Source organism: Ptychodera flava, chromosome 7, assembly GCF_041260155.1.
Source record: "Ptychodera flava strain L36383 chromosome 7, AS_Pfla_20210202, whole genome shotgun sequence".
In the NCBI taxonomy this organism is placed as follows: Eukaryota; Metazoa; Hemichordata; class Enteropneusta; family Ptychoderidae; genus Ptychodera; species Ptychodera flava.
In genome coordinates this window covers 37,553,807-37,574,748 of record NC_091934.1, presented here as the reverse complement: position 1 = coordinate 37,574,748, position 20,942 = coordinate 37,553,807, and the positions used below count along the sequence as shown (strand labels likewise).

Genomic DNA, 20,942 nt, shown 5'->3' with positions numbered 1-20,942 from the left:
ACGCATGTTGCTTTGCCGTTTAGAATTCTGTACACGGTCCCTCCACAAAGGAGGGAATGTGTTCTGTAGTACATAACACCGGAGCACACTTGTACGCAGGCAGGCCTTGCACTCCAGCTCCAGCGAGTATCCGGCATCCAAGATAGATTGAGTTCAAAGGTCAGGTAACGACCGGGCTCTTTTTATTTATAAGCTTAAAGGATACTTGCAAATACCAGTAGAATAAATTAATGCAAATTAAATGTTGAAAGCATCTGAAAAAATAACATTTTACAATGAGTAGAAAGTTTTTAAGGATCCGAATCAAAGGTCAGAGGTTATGTGATTCAACATGGCGGTGTTTGCAGTCGACGAAGGTCCGATCGCAAAATTATCTGATTTGACTGGCGTCCCTGAAGCTGGACTCAGATTTCTTCTGTCAGTCCTGTTTGGTAATGAGATTTTCTACTTGTTGTTAAATTGCCAGCGCCCAATTCGGGATTTTCAGAATTGTTCCGGAAATCTAATCATATTGTTGTGTGTTGTTTGGCAATAGCGTGGATTGAATTTCAACGCTGCACACAGTGCACCAGGGCACAGGACTAGCCTTGGATTGCTGCATTGCGTTTACGTTGAAGTTCAGGGTGGAGTGTTGGTACAGATAAGAGCATTATGATTGACACGATTTTTTAGCTCATATTTGGTATGTGTATAAATACCAAAAGAGCTTATATGGAGTCGATGGCGTCTGTATGTCTGTCTGTATGTATGTATGTATGTATGTATGTATGTATGTATGTATGTATGTATGTATGTATGTATGTATGTATGTATGTATGTGCGGATGTATGTCCATCACACGCAAAAGCTCCCAAACCGCCGCACCTACCATCACAGTATTTGGTGTACAGGTAGACCCAGGGGTTGAGATGTGACGTTTTTCAAATGAACATGTCAGTGTCAAAAATATGCAAATGAGGTAAGAAAAAGGGGAAATCCTGCAAATGTGCAGGAGTGGTGGCATGGCAGTGACTGAAACAGGCTACTCCACTGACCTTGAGTCATTTCCTGTCATTGTTCATGAACTGATACATATTGGCAGACCTGCTGAAACCACGAAGGACTGTGTTGAAACATTCCTCTGCTAAGCCTGTTCCTAAAGTTGACCTCCAGTACCTAAAGTTTCAGACCTTATTTACTTTTGTCATTCTTGTTTTTCTGGTTTAAATATTTCTTGATGGACCAATTTAAACCAAATATGAGCACACTGTCCTTGACGGTATTGTTTGATATTTGAAACCTCGGTTGTCAAGAATGCAACGTTAGTGTTATGGAATCCAGATAGCTGCAAACTGAGGTGGTCGGTGAGTTTTGGTTTTTGTGTGGAGCATCTGCATTTTCTGGGAGCTTCCATACCGGAAGTTGGTAATGGCGGCTCCAAGAATGTTTTTGGAAGGTGATCGACATGTTTGAACTAATGCCAAACCCCATAAACGACCAGGGTTCTAGTGTAGTATAGTGGTTAGTCTTCAGTAGTGATAAATCGGTACCACCAAATGCAGTAAATATGTGGGATTTCACACCCAAATGCCGCACCATGTGCGGTGCGCTTATTTTGAACTCCACAAGGCCTTCGGCACAGTAGCTCTCCTTGTGAGCGAGGTCGCAAAAACCAAAACTCACCGACCGCCTCACCGTAGAGCTACAAGTTTGCAGCTAGGAATCCAGAATGATCCCTTTTGTGTTTATCAGGGAGGTAGAGGCGAGTTCCTGCTCCGAGCTATTTCATCGTTCCTCAATATTTTCAGATTTATTTCCAAATGCTAATGCTCTGTTGCCATTCACCCTCGCTACGGACACATTGCCCTACCCATGTTTTTGCAGTGTGTTTTCGTGGTCTATACTCCAGTCTATGCTGCAAAAGTCGAGTGATACACTGTTATTGGTCGTCAACAAGGTACACCCAGGATATGGCTCTATATCTGCAGCTAGCTTCTTGTAAAATCTTCACATCATTTACCTTCTCAGTGAAAGCAAAAAGCTGTAATAAACTGACGTTCATTGACCAACGCTTTAATAAAGTATATTGTTTCATATAAGGACAGTTAGTTCCACTTGTTCAAATTTTGCCCAGTGGTTTCATATGGCTCCTGTATGGATAATTCCTTTGCTTATAGATAAGAGTTATAGTGGCATTGGTGATTTGAATATATTAACGTTGGCATTAACTCAGATTTCCAAGCTCAAAACTTATCAGACACTCTAGCTCGTTATCATTTCCAACAGTAAATTCACATACAAATATTGATCACCTCTATAGGATAGGCATATTGATTACATCAGCATGGGGTGGTCATGTCAATACTGGCACAGCTTGTTGTGCTCAATAAGTAGATGTTATTTTAACCTGTTCACCCCCATTGCCCTGTATACAGGTCTAAAATCGCCATTGATAACAATAGGTTTGGGCCAAACCATGGTGGTGAAAGGGTAAAAGCAGTAAGAGTAGCTTTGTACACGGCCCACAGAGGGACCTTGCTTTGTATGATATCTTTTGAAAGTAAAAAAGACACTGCCTTTATAGACAATGAATAAAACAGACTCTTGTTCAGGTAAACACCACAGCATATAGCAAACTCTTAAACTTATTTCTTTCTTTCTACCTGCATGTATATATCCACCTCAGCTGTAAAAAAGTTAGGTGGTATTTTAACACCTTGTGTAACTTTTCTGTAAAAATCAAAAACTCATAAAAATTTTTTCATGGAATGAAGATGGGATACTGTGACATCGACCATCTTCTACTCTCTTTGTAATAGAACTTATTGAGTGAAAATATCAGAAACACTTCATGTAGTTTCGTGTAGTTACTAAAAAATTCTGAATCTCTGAGTGTGTTGCACCATGCGTGTATACCTTTCTTGCTCAAGTGTCACTTTCCTAATGAATGTAACTGAAGGTAAAGTGGTTTACATTTCTTGTATTCCCTTTGAGGACAGCAAACAGGGCTGTTTGAAAATTATGTCATTGGCTTGTTATTTATATGCAAAACTAAATACTTTTCTGCAAATTTAGATTAAATGTTTATACATTAGGCATAATATAGAAAAGTATGATGTAGTGCAGCACAAGTCGCAAAGAATAACACTATGATGAAAATTTTCTGTTTTCCAGGATATCCACTTGCTCTGATTCAGAGGAATTTTATCCATGGAAGGTCAATGACCTTGCACCATGTTTTCTTCATCACCTGTGGACTCTGCCTGTCATACTTCAATTATGGTGAGTATGTAAAATTTTAAAATGATTGTTTTTTTCGCTGATCACTGCATCTCACGTGACCAGACAAGCAGCACGTAGTAAGACGCAGATACAGGCAAACCACCATTTTGAAATGTGCTAGTTTTTGGTCTCCCGGAAGTTGTTAATTGTGCATGTCCGCACATAGTGCATCCTTTTTTTGTCACATGCTTTTTAGTCTAGTCTGGTAGCTGCCACCATTTCAAAACTTGTAAGTATGGTTATTAAATCCTTGGTTAAATTCTAGCCACGTTCGCATCATGAAACTGATAATTTTAGCTTTACTTCCAAGTAACATTGAACAGCCAATGACAGTGCCCCATGGTTCAACCAATCAGATTTCGTAATTCGATTTATGGCGGTTTCCCATTACCTGCCTCTTTGTGCTTGTCACTGAGGCGGGGACCAGCCAAATTGTTTTTAGGGTATACCAAGACAGTAAACTGCTGGGCAATTACCATTTGGGCATTTCCTACTCACCAGCTTGGACTAGGGTTAGGCTGTCCATCCCCAGTTCCTTGTACACAGGTCCACAATTACCACAAATAACAATGGGTTGGACCAAACCATAGTGGTGAAAGGGTTAGAGATAGAATTCTGGTAAGGTAAATGTTGGATGGGTAAATCTCCAGGGGGTAGCTGTCCTGGAACTGTTTTTTTGACAATTTAAATAGAATGTGACTTGGGGATGAATTTATGAATTATAGTGTAACCATATTGTGTTTCATGACAAAGGTGGACTGTCATAAAGAGAAATTTGGGTCACAGGACTCTAAATATCCTTAGAATGAAGACATCAAATAAAACACTGTTCAATGATAATCATCAAAGTTTGGTACAGCAATTATTTTTTTGAAGAAGATACAACGTTTTCTTTTCTTTCATTGCAAGTGTCAAGTAATTCCATTTTCTGATGTTGCTAATTTTTTTGTTGTTTTGCAGGTGTTGAGTTATACCATTTTCTGATATCAATACTTGTGAATTATTCCATCATTACCATTGTAGGAGGTACTTCAGTATCTGTCTTCCTGGCATTTCTATTTAACATGGTAAGATTACTGAAATTTCGTAACTCTTTCCGTGCAACTTTCATTCATGGTATTTTTAGATTTCCTTCTCAGTCTTCTCAGTCCAGACCAGAATTCACTTGTCAGCAATAAAAATACAGTTTACGCATGTACAGGCTGAGTTGACAAGCTTAATACTGTATATTTCAACATGCTTTTGGCAGAAGAACAAGAACCTGTGGCTGACATTAAAAGCAAAAATTGAAAAAAGTCACAAAATTTTACATACAGACCCTTTAAACTATCTACCATACATGCTCCTTGTTTCAAGAGTGCAAGTATGCTCCTGTCATTAAAGGCATTTTTTTCTCATTATATTTACTTTTCTATCAACAGGGATATCTGATCACCGCCTACATCTTTACTGCTACAGACACGTATGACATCACGTGGACAACTCCACAGTGTGTGTTGACACTCCGGATGATTGGTTTAGTGTTTGATGTCTATGATGGCAGCAAGCCAGCAGTGAGTACCCACCCAGTCACCTTACAAAACCAAATATGAACTTATACCCCCTCTCATGCCTAAGCCCCTATATATAGCAGCACATGTAGTTCCCGTCAGTGTCCAGAAAGTAAGGCTTGAAAGGGTTAATTCAATAAATTTTCCAGAATTCTCTCATTTTCCGTCGCCATTCTCCATTACTCATTCCCTACTCTTTTTAAGTTTGCATGGAAAGGGTCAGCACAAGTAGCTTTTGTTAAACAGGAACTTCCCCTATAAAAGCCGGATTATCGTAAATCAGGCATTCCGTGTTGGTCCCAGAATCCCATAATTTTGCCATGTTTCAGGCATTCATTGTCATTGAATCTTGCATATGATGTCTGTGAATATGTAGCTACTGAACTTGAGTCAAAACAAACTGAAAAAATGTTCCGTTAAACAATGTTCCGTTAAACAGGAGCTTCCCCTATAAAAGCCGGATTATCGTAAATCAGGCATTCCGTGTTTGGTCCCAAAATCCCATAATTTTGCCATGTTTCAGACATTCATTGTCATTCAATCTTGCATATGATGTCTGTGAATATGTAGCTACTGAAAAAATGTTCCGTTTTTTTGGCAGAGAACATACATATTTCAAAACGTGTTCCCTGTATGACCATTTTACCCTTCTTTGCATATGTCACGAAAGTGCCCATCATGATTATTCAAATTTACCATATGGTCAAAGCGATGCTATGAGAATTCAAAAACTTCTGCCCAGTGTATGCAAATGGCTGCTATTGTGCGCCTATGGTCCTGTAACTTCTCATTCAGAACGATTTGAGGGTTAAAAGTGTGGTCAGAGGTCAAGTGGTAATATTTTCTTTGAAAGAGGTGGTTCCTATGGCAATATGCACATGTGTAATAAAGGTTTTATTAGTAAGAGGCTATAAAGCCATTGAAAAAATGCACAATGATTGTGTAGTTTCTCATGCACTTATAATGATATCTGCCAGTCTAGATGCCTAAAAGAAATGTGGAGCTACTGACCTGAGCAAAAAAAATTCCTGGTTGACTTCAACCTTTTAAGTTTATACTTACCAACTCATTATCATATTCATTTGAAGTAATGGACCATATTCATTTGTAAAGTTATTTCAACAATCTCTTCACAGGAAAAGTTGTCTGCAGACCAGAAAACCACAGCCTTAAATCAAAAACCCACCATCCTTGAGATTTCTGCATATGCTTTCTTTTATGGCGGATTCTTTGCTGGCCCACAGGTAAGATTGTCTTTTAATTTTAGAGCCAATGTGCAGCAACTCAGAAGGTTATAGCTGATAGGTAGATTGTAATTATTCATAGCAATTAAAAAAGTCTGAAACTATATATGGTATCTTGTAACTGATTGGCTATTTTGAAATGATTCATAAATGGCTATGACTTACAGCTAACCAATGAGCAATAAGCGTAGATTTGCATTTTTGCCAGTATGTTTAGAGCCATTGCTGTCAATAGTGGTAGCAAACCTATTCACAGGGAGTTGGCGTGAACAAATGAAACTATTAAGTGCCCCTGTGCCGACCCAAAGTTTTGAATTTTGGCAATGTATAAATCAGTGTTCTCCCCTGGATTTTTTTACAAGAGGGCGAAGACGTGGTGCAAAGCACAGGAGGGGGATGTCCCCCCTCCTGCCGTTGGAGCTTTTGAAAAACAGAGATTAAAATGGTGTTATTTGGTTGCACTTGGGGAGTATTTTTTTCAGATTTTTTCATATAAAGAACTCAAAGGAAAAGAAATCTGAGACAGTGTTCCACAACTTTTATTCCAGTTCACTGATTTCAATGAAGATTACATTTTTTGAAAATGAAAACATAGCGACAGACATACATTTATTCATCGATGTCAAAATTATCACCATAGCACTCACGTGTTCTCATCCTCCGGCCGAGCCTAAAAATAGGTCGTTTTGCTTTGGGAAGGAATACACAAGCGAAATTCTAACCTCCTATAAAAACTTCAGTGTACTCTGCTGTCCTTGGTTCGGCTCAAGCTCCTTGCCATGTTTACTCAGCTAAGTCGGTTACCTAATGCACGGTCCCTATGAAGGGACCGTGCGTAACAATACGTTACGGCCAGAACCGTGAAAATATGGCTGCCATCGATGAGTTGCACATGGGCTTATGATCTGGGATGACATCACAAACTCGCCAGATTTGCAAGATCGATGAGAATTACGTTTGCAGCCTGCAGGATCGACGATCATGCTTGCATTTTGCTTGTAAATCACTCTCAATTTTTTTTCCCGTATATTTTATTGTTTTATTTTTCAAAAAAAATAAATCTTTTTCATTTCTGGCAAGGGGGCGCTCGGAATTTACAAGAGGGTGCCACGCCCCTGTTACCTTATTCAGGGAGAACACTGATAAATTGTGCTGATGGTAGAAAGAAGATGGTGTTAGTGCTTTTGCACATATTTCAGTAAATACTTTCATGAATAATGGCAAGATCAGGCACACCATATTGACTTCTGCTGACAGAAAAATCGCCATTTTGTCATTTGCGCTTGTGTTTATTGCTGCAGCTTACGGTAATTTCTGATCCATTTGCGTATGGTATTAGTAGTTTAGGTCATACATGTATCAAAGTATCAATTCTACCATTTCCATCTGGATGACTTCTGAAAATTTTGCCAAAATTTTCTGACAAATATTTAATTTTACCTAATAAATGATAGAGCTGTGACATCATTAGCTATCAGCCTTGGTGAATTACATAAGTGCTTTATTTGCTTCTGTCCCATAGTTTCCATTGAGGAGATACCTTGACATGTGCAGTGGAGTTCTAACTGACGGAGAGAAGGGTGAAACACCAAACTCTATACGCCCAGCAGTAAATCGGTTTATATTGGGTGTCATATACTGTGGGGTTACAGTCGTACTTGTGCCAATGATTCCAAACTCCTACCTCTACTCTGATGAATTTGGAGTAAGTACCACAGGAGATGTATTCTTGTCTTTGATGAAACTTTCAAACATTTCCTTACCCAATCAAGAATAAAAATCTGGGGTCAACGTGCAATCTTAAGAGCTATGGAAACAAATTACCAGTACCTAACATTTCCTGATATTTGAAATTCAAAAGTGCCGCCATACCTGTGTTCACTACATGAAGAAAATGAAATTTCAAAAAACAGTAAGCTGAGAGCTTAAAAAACACCCCCACCCCTGCCAAAAACAATGGTAGACCAGGAAAGTGTTGAAGAAATATGAAAACATGAGAGTCTGAATATCTGTTCCCAAGGTCCATTCTACCTTAACCCTTTGAGCGCCAAAGTCAATTTTTGTCTCCCATAAAAAATATACCCTAGTCAATATTTTTCAGATTTTTGCCAAAATTTTGATAAAAAACTGTAACCGATGAGATGCGATGTCCATGTGGCCCAAAATTATAAAAAAAAGTACAGAAAAATTCATAAAATTTGTAAAATATTGCACTAAAATTTTGGTGGGAAAAATTACAGCACTCAAAGGGTTAAAAGAAAAAAACCACCTGCACAATTTGCTATGTGCAATATTACAAGCAGTGTTTACACAATCGAGGAAAGTTTGATCAAATGTTTAAAGGGGCAAAGTCGGCCATTTTTCATGAAGTTTGTTTGATATGAAATACCACTTAATTTGTTTGACATATTGACAGATACTGAATTAATGGGTGACGATGCATATATTCAACCCCAGTTTAAGACGCAAAACATGAAACCATCGCGAAACTGAATTAATGGTCATGACCATTAATTCGTTTTCGCGATGGTTTCATTTAATTTGTTTAAAACCATGGTCAAATATATGCATCGTCATCCATTTAGTCAGTATCTTTCAACATGTCAAACAATATGAGAAGTATCTTGTATCAAACAAAATTCATGTAAAATGGCCAACTTTGTCCCTTTAAGTCTTTTAGTTTAGATGCGCATAACTCCTCAACAAACAAAATGCAGACTTTCAATGTTCCTCTATTCATATTTGCCATTTGTCATGGTGTATACAGCTCTAATCGCACTTGTAGGTTTGTTTCTAAATATAGCATCAAGCATGTGAGGTTGGCTGCTGCCAACAGGAAATTGGACAAATTTGGTATTTTGGCACATCCTCCAATAATATTTTATCACATACTGTATTCGCAGTTACAATACCAACATAGATTGTCACAAAGTACGAAATTTGTCTTGATGAAAGTAATTTTCAAAGGTCTTGTCAAGAATTTTCTGACAAATATTTAGTTTTGATATTGATAATGAAACTATGAAGTCACTAGGAATCAGCACCTATGTCTGAAACACTCAATTGCAGAATTTCCTTCAACATAAATCAAGCATGATTTGATGACTTCACTCTTCCTGATAATTTCTCAAGATTGCTATTGCTCACAGTCACATTTTGCAGATCATGTGAAAATGTGATAAAGTGCTGTAAATCAGAAAAGTTGTCCCAATGCTAATTTTGTCAATGTCAGGTATCATTTCTCAAGTGGATTGAGAGAGATTTATAGATGTTAGTTCAAAGAGAAGGCCATATTAATCTACCCGTCTTGTTTTAGTTTCTATAGTGTAGTAAAAATAGAAAAATGACAGTAGAGTAATAAATGTCTTGGTTTTGTTTTGTTTTCACTCCAGCAAATACCGTACTTGAAACGGATGTTGGTCATTGCTATCTGGGGACACCTAGCATGCAGCAAGTACATGCCTGTATGGCTGTTTGCAGTAAGTATTCAGTCAAAATATAAAATGTCACGTCTACTCTCTGTTCAATTTTAGCCTGCCACCAGACAAACTGATCAACTGTTCCCTTATTCTCTGTCTGGTTGTCAACTTGGTCCCGTGTGCCTTGCTTTTATATTGATACTCTCCATAGTGACCATAAGTATTAATAACCCTTTGAGCGCCAAAGTCAACTTTTGTCGCCTTTATAAAATGTACCCCAGTCAATTTTTTCGGATTTTTGCCAAAATTTTGATGAAAACCTGTAGCCAATGAAATGAGATGTCCGTTTGGTCCAAAAAGATAAAAAAAATTACAGAAAAATTAATAAAAGTTGTTAAAATGTTGCACTAAAATTTTGATGGGCAAAATTACAGCACTCAAAGTGTTAACCTTTATCCTGCCAAGTTCATGTGTCACCATCAGGTCAAGTTGGTTGAAACCAGTGAGGCATAACATGTCCCATATGTTGCATTTTCACCAAAACTTAAACTCTTGAAGGGCCCCCTGAAAATACAGATATTGTAAATATGATTTTAATGACTAAACCTGCTGTATCAAATCATGCCAGGTAGGTGAGAATATGTATAGATCTTGGCTCAATACTGGTTTTTACTGACTCGGCAGATGGGGATGTGACATGCCTTGTGGGATAAGGTTTAAGGGGGCAGTCTTCAATCCCTGGTTCTCGCATTAGTGGTTGTTGACATTGACTGTTTGTGTGATTTTAGTCCTGTGTTCTCCTTTGAAAGTTATGCACAGTTACTCAGTTTGCCTAAAGATAAAGCTGACAAAAAATCCTCCCTATTTAAACCTTTCACCACCATGGTTTGTCCATAATCCATTGTTTTCTATGGTAAAGTTGGACCTGTATACAGGGAACTGGGGGTGAAAGGGTTAAAAGTGATTTTCATATGTGTGGAAACTTCACAAATATCACATGAGCTCTCACCAAGTGAACCTTCCAGTTCTTCCTTTCTTTGAGACACTATCTGTTCTTCTGTCTCATATCAATTTTTAGGCTTACATTTGCTATACATATGTAGCAGAGGGAGCTATTTGATCCCTAGGCATATATCTGTGTGTATATCTATATGTGTATGGGCAGCCTGTATACGTGTACATGGTATATATGTTCATCCACTGGTGAAACTTGTAAATAACTGTATGTACCACTTTTAATTTGAAATTGGTTGAAATGATGAGGATATTAGCATAATTTTTGAGCCTATATACGCATTTTTCAGTAAAAAAAATATTTCATCCAAAAGTATCTGTGAGATAGCTCTCAGATTTGATGAAATAATTGTGACAATTACATATTGTATATTTTTTAGGTTTAATGATAATATTGGGCTTAATTTTGACCAAAAATTTTTCTTCTGGACTGAGTGCTTTCAGGTTTGATATTCCAAACTGACTTCTGATCTGATCAAATGGGATCACGGTGTCATTAATGCTATATATTTTGTTACTTTTTTTCAGGAAGGATCTTGTATTCTGGCTGGATTGGCATACAATGGCAAAGACAAAGACAACAAAGCCAAGTGGGATGCCTGCAGGAACGTTGACCTCTACGTTTATGAGACCACACCTACATTTAAAGGCGCAATTCAGTCATTTAACGTCAATACAAACCAATGGGTTCTAAGGTAGGATTTCAAAGGGAGTTTTTTGAGCTTCTTAGGGGACCTGTTGCTATGATAACAGTCCAATAACATGTTACAGACATTTATGTTATTGATTGCAAACTCATGTACACCAGCTTTACCAATAACAGCTGGTCTTCACAAACTGAAGTCAATAAAATCCATGTTTTCCACCGTAATTATGCACAAGTACTACAATGTCATTGGCTAATTTTCTATATTCACGATGAAATTTTGCTGAAGAGTTCAGAATGTTGGTGAATGGTTTCCAGACAATTTAGATAATGTCACCGGCAATATGTTTGCGCGTGTGTGCCAAGGAAACCTTGAGGAACATCCCTGAGAGTATATTTATCTAAACAAAGGTCAATAAAAATAGTTATGGACTTAATGGCTATGCCAATACAAGTTCACAGTGATTACAAAGAATCACACACTTCATAAACAAAAGAATTCTTGCAGTTTGTGTGGAATTATGGTCGAATCTGTGATCTTGTATTTTATATGCTTCCATTGCAGATATGTTTACAAGAGACTGCGTTTCCTTGGCAACAAACTGATTTCACAGGCAGCTGTGTTGGTATTTCTAGCGATGTGGCATGGCTTGTACATTGGTTACTACATCTGCTTCATGCTGGAGGCATTTATTACCAATGTTGAAGTGCAGGTAAAAAATAGATATGTTACTGAAAGTGAAGTGCAAAATGAAGTTCAAATGTGGTGTTTTGTCACAAAGCTTGTCTTGCAGCAAATTCAAAGAAGGAACTGATATTACCGTAGGATTCGAAAGGGGTTTACAGCCGATTTACAGTGTGCGGTATATACACATTGTGTGTATAGAATCCATTTTTTCGTATCTACTAACACAAACAACATAGAATCTACAAGAGACACAGTCTCATCAGACTAATATCAGATGGTAGACTAGAAATAATATTGAAAGCCTTCGTGCAAGGATGTTACCTTTGTGTGAAGTATTGGAAACGGGATGTTGGTAAACCTGAGTGACACCATCCTTTAGATGTGGATGGGTGTCATTTCAGTCAGCATCATCATTCCATTCCAATTTCAACTGAATGTATATCATTTGTCACAACTTTAAGATCATCTTCTGAGGAGAGCATTTGTTTTATGCAAAGTGGAATACCATGCTATCTGTAAAATATTTAAAAACGATCCAGTTATCCTGAAGTGTATTTCAAACATTATTTTCCTTTTTTTTCACAGATGATCGACACTGCCAACATGACAGGGTTGTCTAAACTGTATGAGAATCCCATTTTAAAGGTTCCAATCTACATAGTTTGTAAACTCTGGCAGCTAACATTTATGGGTTACCCGCTCATGGGTTTCATGGTGCTCACATGGGAGAGAACCTACAAGGTGAGTGGCAGACTGTATTTTTTTACCCGCCCAAAGTTTCATTGGTTTCCCAGTCATGGGCTTAATGGTGCTCACATGGGAGAGAACCTACAAGGTTAGTGGCAGACTGTATTTTTTTTCCTGTCCAAAGTTTTCATTGGTTTCCCAGTCATGGGCTTAAGTTAAGGGAACCTAAGTCCAGCGACATTGACCGTTCATCCCTTCCAAAATCACCCTTGAATAAAATGCAGCTCAATTTGCAACATAATTGCACGCGCCGATGACTACGGAGCGACGAAAAGAGACATTGAAGTAGACGACATTTATGGAAATTGGCTCGGAATCCCATGGGCGCGAAAGGGCTCATGGGAGGAGCGTGCGTGACGTCATCGGCGATACACGAACGTGTGTGACAACCTACCAAAGCATTGGAGTCTATGACTGCAGGAGTGCAGTTCTGCACGTTACGACTCTTTAATGCTCAGTAGCATAAAAAATAGTTAACTGTTGTTCAGTTGAGTGCAAAAATCACTCAGGGAAGAACAAATGGAGTCAGCTTTTACCGTCTTCCCACAGAACAGCTTTTTCGAAGACAGTGGCTAAAGAAAGTCGGGCGAGTTTAAAAATCTGTAAAAGATACAACGTTATGTTCTAATTCTTTCAGGATGATTGTTTTATAAGGGATTTCGGGACTCTGATACCGATACAAGACGATATTACACAATGCGGTTCGTATCTTGACATGCTGAGTCAGCCTACTATCGCCGGTTTTAACCAGATAAATATTAATATTGGCGATTTCGGACTCTAAAATCCGAAGACGAACTACACAAAGCGTCTCTTATCTTGACATCCCGGGTCTGCCACATCTCCGATATATAACCAATAAATATAGGCAATTTCGGGACTATACCTTGTAATAGAGAGGTTAAGATTTCATCCGTAGCGAGAACGTAACGTGGAGTGGCGTATGCGTATGCGTAACGTTCTGCACATATTCGGATTAAGACTTGACTGTCCCCGTCGCTTTGCTTTCCACGGCAGCAGTAACTGGCTAGCCGAGCAAGGTTCACATGTCTGTGTTCACCTAACGATCTATCACTAATGCGACAGACTACTGAAGTTTATACATTTAATTCTCTCTGTTTTGATTTTTATATGCCCATAGACTTGAAGCAAGTCCAGATTAAGACGTGTTCGTGCCGACTCACACACCCGACTCACACAGTCGCATTGTCTAAAGGATTTTGCTCTGATATCAGGTTAATAAAACACAGAGATAAAACTTGAAATACTGACTTGTGTTTGAAAAACCGTGTAAAGCCACGTAAGTAAAACAAATGACAATGTTAATTTCAGTCTAGATTGAATGTTATCGGCAGTGCAGTGTAACGACGTCTGCCGCGCGTGTGCCGTCGTCTGCGAGTGCACTGCAGGAGGTACTTTTTCCTTTTTGTTACCTAAAATATCTCAAAATCAGACGGCGATCGATAAAACCAAGAGCAACAATACAAAACGAAAGGAATGTCAGTTTTGAATATCAAGTCTATGGCGAAGCGAGCGTGAAAATCGCTCTCGGAAAAGGTGTACGAGAAAAGTGGCAGTTTCACGTAGAAAACGACTACCAAACGACAAGAGAACGTGTGACATCATCAGAACATGATGAGAGCGCGCAGAAAGTAATGACGTATCCGTTCCCGTTCCGTTCCCGTGTTAAATCTTAATCTCTCTAATATTGATATTACAAGATATTGGAATGACTTTTTGCCTACTGTGTCTCGGCACGCTGGGTGTGAGAAATCGCCGATATTATATTTACCCAATAAATGTCAATTGCACCGGAACTCCTAGGCTAATATCGATACCAGACGATCCTAGATTTACTTGCAGTGTGTGGTGTTGGCATGCCGGGTCTACGAAATCATGGATATTTATCCGATAAATATCGGCGACTTAGGACTTTAACTCTGATACTAGACGATACTTTGTCAAATCGTGGGTAAATATCAGATGTATATCAGAGATTTCACCAACTAACAGATCTGACCACCCGAATACCTCTGTCCGACTCTTAGTTCAAAAATAGCATTCATGGCCGGAAGTCAAGAATACTGTATGTTTTACATTATTAGATTTATTAATGCACGAAATACATTTTTTACATGTAAAGCATTTTTTTTCATTAAATGTCCACACGGCACTTCGTCGAGAGGGCCGATCGGATATGCATCGGACTCGGGAGGCCCTTGCACAAATTAGGGCCTACATTCTTTACATGTAAACATTTTACTTGGCGATCGGGACTTGAACAGAGGACATATCGGAAATCATCGGGAGTTTGGGCTGGTCTTGTATGAAACACATTCCTTACAACAAGCTTTAAGACGATACTATTTTTTTAAATAGCGGCAAATATTCATTATATCGGCGATTTCATCACTTTGTAGATCTGGGTAAGTCCAACTTCCTAAGTTCGACACCAGCTTCGAAAAACAGACGACACTATAATAGATTTGTCAAATCGCGAATAAATATTTTCTGATACATATCGGAGATTTCGCAACCTTAAAGATCTGGCCAAGCTCGACTTACACGGTAACACATACAATCAGTCAATCATTCCGTATCATTCACGAACCAAAAATTAATTTTAAGCGACTGATACAGAAAACTCTGTTTTAGAAACGTAGCTTTGAAGGATCGCAGGGTCACTCAGTCTCTCCAATCCAGTTCAGGGTCTGTACAAGCACAGTGACTCCCTCCGCTGAATCATACACAAAACGCAAACAACCGAGATATGAACGATGTTTTGAGATGCTTTCTAATTATTACATATCTTGGACAGGTTCAAATTAGTATGGTTTGATTTCAGTCAGGGAAAAGTAATACTCGATGTCAGAAATATCGCTGTCCGAACTCTCCATAGTCGTCTTACGAACGCGCTGAACTGTTCACAGTACTCCTCCAGCTGCAAGCTACAATTGTCTGTATCGCCGATGACGTCACGCACGCTTCTCCCATGAGCCCTTTCGCGCCCATGGAATCCGGGCTCATTTCCATAAATGTCGTCTACTTCAAGTTCTCTTTTTGTCGTGCCGTAGTCGTCAGCGCGTGCAATTATTTTGCAAATTTGAGCTGCATTTTACTGAAGGGTGATTTTGGAAGGGATAAACTGTCAAAGTCGCTGGACGTAGGTTTCCCTTTAATGGTGCTCACATGGAGATAACCTACAAGGTGAGTGGCAGACTATACTTTTTCCCACCCAATGGGTTACCCTCTTTGGGCTTCATGGTACTCACATGGGAGAGACCGCAACAAGTTGTGTGGCAGACAATAGTCTTTTCCCGCCAAAACTTTTCCTCAGTTAATTACTCAAAGGCTTTATGGCAATTATATTGGAGAGGATGTATAAGGTGAGTAACAGACTGTCGTCTTTTTCCAACCAAAATTTTTGTGGGTAACCCATTTATGGGCTATGATACCCACATGGGAGATAACCTACAAGGTGAATAGCAGACTAGAGATTTTTCCAGCCAAAACTTTTCATAGGTTACCCTCGTATAGGCTTTATTGGACTTACAGTGAATAGACTATGCAAGGTGAATGGCAGGCTGTGGTCTGCAAATAGTGCTATTCACGGTTTCATGTTCATTACTAGGTATAGCTGCTTGCACATGACATCAGACACTACTGCTAGAAATTCAGACAAATTTTATTGTTGCATGTGTGACTGTTATTGTAGCTTGTAGTCTGAGCCATAAATTAGTGTAACTTTTAGTATCCAATATAACACCGGCAGGGTTTGTTTTCATTGTTCTTGCGGAAAATTGGAACAAATATTTATTTTTGTGCATTAATGAAAGAAAAATGACGTCATTTGCGAACAGCTCTATAACACATTGTTATGTAAATTTGCCGCCCCTTTATTTTTTCAAGCTGTTTAGAACAATGGCATGTTATCTAAGACTGAAGAATACTGCATCCATGCTAAACAGGAGGACAATTCAACAGTATCTTAGGGAGTATGCTTGTATTTATTGACTATGAAAGGCACCCTCAGACAAGCATTGATTTCCACCATAAGAATGATGTGGCCCATTGTCCTTCAAGTGTGTCATGTGTTATTCTACTTGCTAGCTGTGACCATGATATTTGAATATTCTTCCATTTTTTTCATCTCTAGGCCTACTCGGCTATCTACTGGAGTGGACATATTTTCTACTGCTTTGCCTTTCCTGCGCTGTACACCTTCGTCTTGAAACCAGTTTTTGGTAAACGGAAGAAAACTGATAAAGAAGGGTAAGAAGTTTCAGAAACATTTGCACACACTGGACTTTTCTGATACTGTGTCAATATGCCCAAAGATAATGATATTTCTGTGTGAAATGCACAGAAAGAGCAGTTTATGAGGTGACCATTTTTGCTTCTTACCTTTATGAAGTGACACAAGTTTTTGCATCATGCATATATTCACATATTTGATTGCTGTTCGGGAATCCATTTAATAACAAGCAGTCACACAGACACAGACTAATTAATACCAGGATAAGCATTATGTACATGTAAAGATTGCCAAACCACATACTCATGCCGAACCACATACCCATCCATGCAGCCCACAAAAGTAGCCACTGAGATATTCAGGAACCAGACCTTACACCCAACGACCCATGCATGAACATACCCACTTGACTTCCCCAAGCCTGTTATGCTCGTAAAGTATGTATCCACCAGATTATCTATCAACCCACCAGACTACCTATGTACACACGTGACTACCTATGTACCCACAAGACTACCTTTGCACCCACTTGACAACCTATTTTACCCACATGAATACCTATGTACCCACCAGACTACTTTGCACCCACATGACTAGCATATCATGCTTCCACCAACCCATTATGAATACAACACACATATGCCCTAGCAGTACGATTGCACAGACACATTATCTCTGTTTCTTTCCCTAATTCTGGCATCATGGCCCAGTGGGTAGAATATTTGACTAACAATCCGAGAATAGTGAGTTCACGGACCAATTATGCCCAGAGAAGCGGACTCGCTATCAGAGGATGGTGAGTTCCAGACTCTAGCATGATGTTATACCCTTGAGCAAGGCAATTTACTCCCCATTACCCCAATAGAATAGTAGGTGATATGTACCTTATCCTGTAAATGGGGTTCTCACCGATTAGATGATGAAGTAAATGAAAAATGCATTAAAAATTTGACTGCATCTTTCTTATCGTTTTCAGAACTCCGGAAACCAAAGGAAAAACAGATTAATTGTCAAGGCAGTGATACCCATACGTACCTCATCTACCTTGAAATGGAAACGTGCAAATCTACAACATCTTTGTTCTGCTGTATATAAAAGGATAGTATAAGCCAATAAAAAATGTAAAATAAAAAATGTGTGTGTTTTTGACAACCAGATCTACCTTGTTTTAACCCTTTCTCGGCCATGGTGTGGTCCAAACCCCCATTGCTGTCAATGGTAACTGTGGACCTATGTACAGAAAATTGGGGATGAACAGGTTAAACCTTGACCCTAGCTTTTTTTTAAATATCAAAACAAAGACGTGCATTCAATGTTTTTCCCTTTTTTTTGTAATTTTAAAAATACAGCAATGAATTCAGTGCTATTTCTATTTTATCTCTCAGCCAACAAAAAAAAAACTTGAAAAAAATTCAACAACAACCCTGTTTTCCGGAGCCACATTACGGGAAAAACACACATATCTTTTATCACGGCTTATGACTGTTATTGCTAACATAGCTACCTTGACGTGTATGTCTGTTTATTGTCACAGCAATTTTTAAAATGAGTGAAGTGCTTCACATCAGTTTTGTCTTTTGATTGTATAAAACCTTTCACCAGTAAGTCTTTCAGTATATTATCGGTGTCTATGTGTAATTGATATAGCTGAGAAATGTGGACATGTAGCATAACTTGTTGATAGCGGTGATTGGTTAATTTTTCATAGTCTGAATTTCTTGAAGTTAGTGAAAAGATGGTAAATGATAGTGGAAGGATTTTATCATAAAGTAGTTACCATAGCTTTATGTTTTGTTGGGAATTTGTATGACGTATCTTACTCAAGCTGTGCTGCAGAAATTTCATTTCATGTTCCCAACGGATATACAAGTACAATGAACTGAAGGGAATGCATTTTTCAAAGCTGCAGTCCTTGAATTTTTTATCATATCTGCCTGTACATTGGCGCCACCTTGATATTTGCAAAAATAGACCTCTGTGTGGTTGTGACCATCAACAGCCACCTGTAGAAGACTAAAAGTTTGGTAGATAGTTCATACTTCAAGACTAGAGATAGACACACTGTCATTTTATAGGTATAAAAGCAGGTGAGACAAAAATCATATATTCCATTCATTGATTTTGTGAGTTTCTGTGTATTTGTTGAAAGCTCCGTATGTGTAATATGTGACTGGCTAATAGCTCCTGGTAGCATAGTATAGCGCCCTCACTCGGCATGTGTAAATTCAGTGTAACACCCTCTTGTGACCAGACTGAGTGGAGTAAGAGAAGTAATTTCATAGTTTTCTGTTGCTTTTCTGTAAGAATGCCCATGTCTGCAACTATTAATGAAAACAAACTGTTATCGCAAAACCGTTATCGCATATTTATTTGAAAAAAAAATCCAGTTCACTGTTAAATTGTTTGTAAGTCAGATTAAATGTATCTTTTGAAGTATTGAAACTTTTGAAGTGTTTACGATGCTTGCCACCTTTCTAAAAAATCTCCATCTTGAAACATCAACTTTGTCCCAAACATTGAAGTATAGCCAGAGATATGCTCTTTTGACAAGCAAGAATGTAGATACTATTAGATTTACCAACTTTACATTTGAAAAAACGTTGCAAAAAGTGATTACTTTGTAGTTTTGAAATATGTCAATTTAAGGTGTACAACGATGGCTATGGATGAAACTTTCATGAAAATTAACACAATATGGACTAAATGATCTAGTGTGTAGGTGTTCTAGGTAAGCCACTCAGATATAGCAAAACACCAATCCATGAGTCAAATTTCACAGTGTACTCAGGACGTACACATCAGCTATTTAATTCTTGTTTCAAAATTACCAAGTGCCAAGATATAATGAATCTTATCTGGGGATTTTTATTATCAGTTCTATGTGAAATAGGCATCAGAAGGTCCCAAACCATGTCAAGGTCACATACAACCTCATTTCCTTAACAGCAGGTTTGCCAAAGAAACCAAATAGGTGTCAGAAAAAACTTTTTAAAATGTTTTAAAACTTATCAGTTGAAAGTTAACGATTTGCTAATGTGCACTGATAGCAAATTTTCATAGCTTGTTGGTGTAGATATTTTTTAGATTATCACATGAACTTTTGCAAATCGACACATTCTGGATTTGTTGGTGAAGTTTGCCGCTTTCAAATTTAGGGCACTCTTACGTATGCTGTTGAGATTAAGAATAGAATTGCTTCTTTCAACGCATCCTTCATAGAGCAAAACATTCGGAATTATGAAATATTCTTTGCCATAAATGAAAAAAGTTGTGTATTGAACCACCACATTATATTTTCAACAATAACAGGATGTAAGGTCATGGAGGGGTCACCAGATGACTTGTTGATTTTTCATTGTGTGTTTATTGAATTTAAAGACTGTGATGTACATACCATCATGATGGTATATTTTTTTGTCTGGATGATATCATATAGATAATGACTGTAACTAAATTGTTGTAATTCAAGTGTTGCATGGAAGATACTTTCTGAACAAAACACAGTGATAAGGTAGAATGCGCCTTGAGGAAAGGTATTTAGACTCATTCAAACTTTGTCAATTCTCTTCCGATCTAGCACTTGTGGGGGCAAATTTTGAAGCCCTTTGAATAAGAAAAACTTTCAGTCTTAGTTTCTTGAAAATCGGAAATTTTACTTTTCCTCCGTTTAGAGTTAACACAGGGATGGCAGCCATTTTGAATCTGAAATATTGGTAAATCTAGGGTAATTTGTTTCTCTAGTACCAAAATTGGTATGGTAAGCTCTGATTTTTATGCTTGATTTTGAAAGTGAACGGTTGGAAGATTCCTTGAGGAAAATTTGAGCAAAAGTTTAAGTCCTTCACTTTCGAGGCGCATACTTCCTTAAGGGAGTCTTCAATATGGGTTTGTAATAGGGCACTAAAACTTCAATACTCATCAGCATTAGAGTATAAACTTTTGAAAACCTCACTTTTAAAGACTGTAGTGGATTTTCCCTTTGAAAAGAACAATAGAGGACCATACCAAGAGTCCTGTGAAGGTAAGTGTGATGAACTAGCAACAGGTTTGATTGTCATTACATATCCCCATATGCGGGAAAAGGTAACTTATTAGACGTGAATTTTTTATAAGTTTTT

The 20,942-nt window shown here is 38.2% G+C and overlaps 1 protein-coding gene across 1 annotated transcript; it reads left to right on the top strand.

Annotated features, from left to right (window-relative positions):
• Positions 1 to 298: 298 nt before the first annotated feature.
• Positions 299 to 20,064, top strand: LOC139137459 (lysophospholipid acyltransferase 5-like). Its single transcript, XM_070705573.1, has 12 exons — positions 299 to 431; positions 3,154 to 3,261; positions 4,222 to 4,328; positions 4,683 to 4,814; positions 5,948 to 6,055; positions 7,578 to 7,760; positions 9,448 to 9,534; positions 11,017 to 11,183; positions 11,700 to 11,847; positions 12,408 to 12,563; positions 16,726 to 16,841; positions 17,801 to 20,064. The coding sequence occupies exons 1-12, from the start codon at positions 332 to 334 to the stop codon at positions 17,829 to 17,831; spliced, it is 1,443 nt and encodes a 480-aa protein (XP_070561674.1). The 5' UTR covers positions 299 to 331; the 3' UTR covers positions 17,832 to 20,064.
• Positions 20,065 to 20,942: the final 878 nt, after the last annotated feature.

What these genes read in the sequence shown, in the direction of transcription:
- LOC139137459 (XM_070705573.1), top strand. Translation starts at nt 332, where the DNA reads ATGGCGGTGTTTGCAGTCGACGAAGGTCCGATCGCAAAATTATCTGAT. An exon ending in ATGATGGCAGCAAGCCAGCA is followed by an intron (nt 4,815 to 5,947) that starts GTGAGTACCCAC and finishes ATCTCTTCACAG; the next exon opens with GAAAAGTTGTCTGCAGACCA. An exon ending in CATGGGAGAGAACCTACAAG is followed by an intron (nt 12,564 to 16,725) that starts GTGAGTGGCAGA and finishes TTTCATCTCTAG; the next exon opens with GCCTACTCGGCTATCTACTG.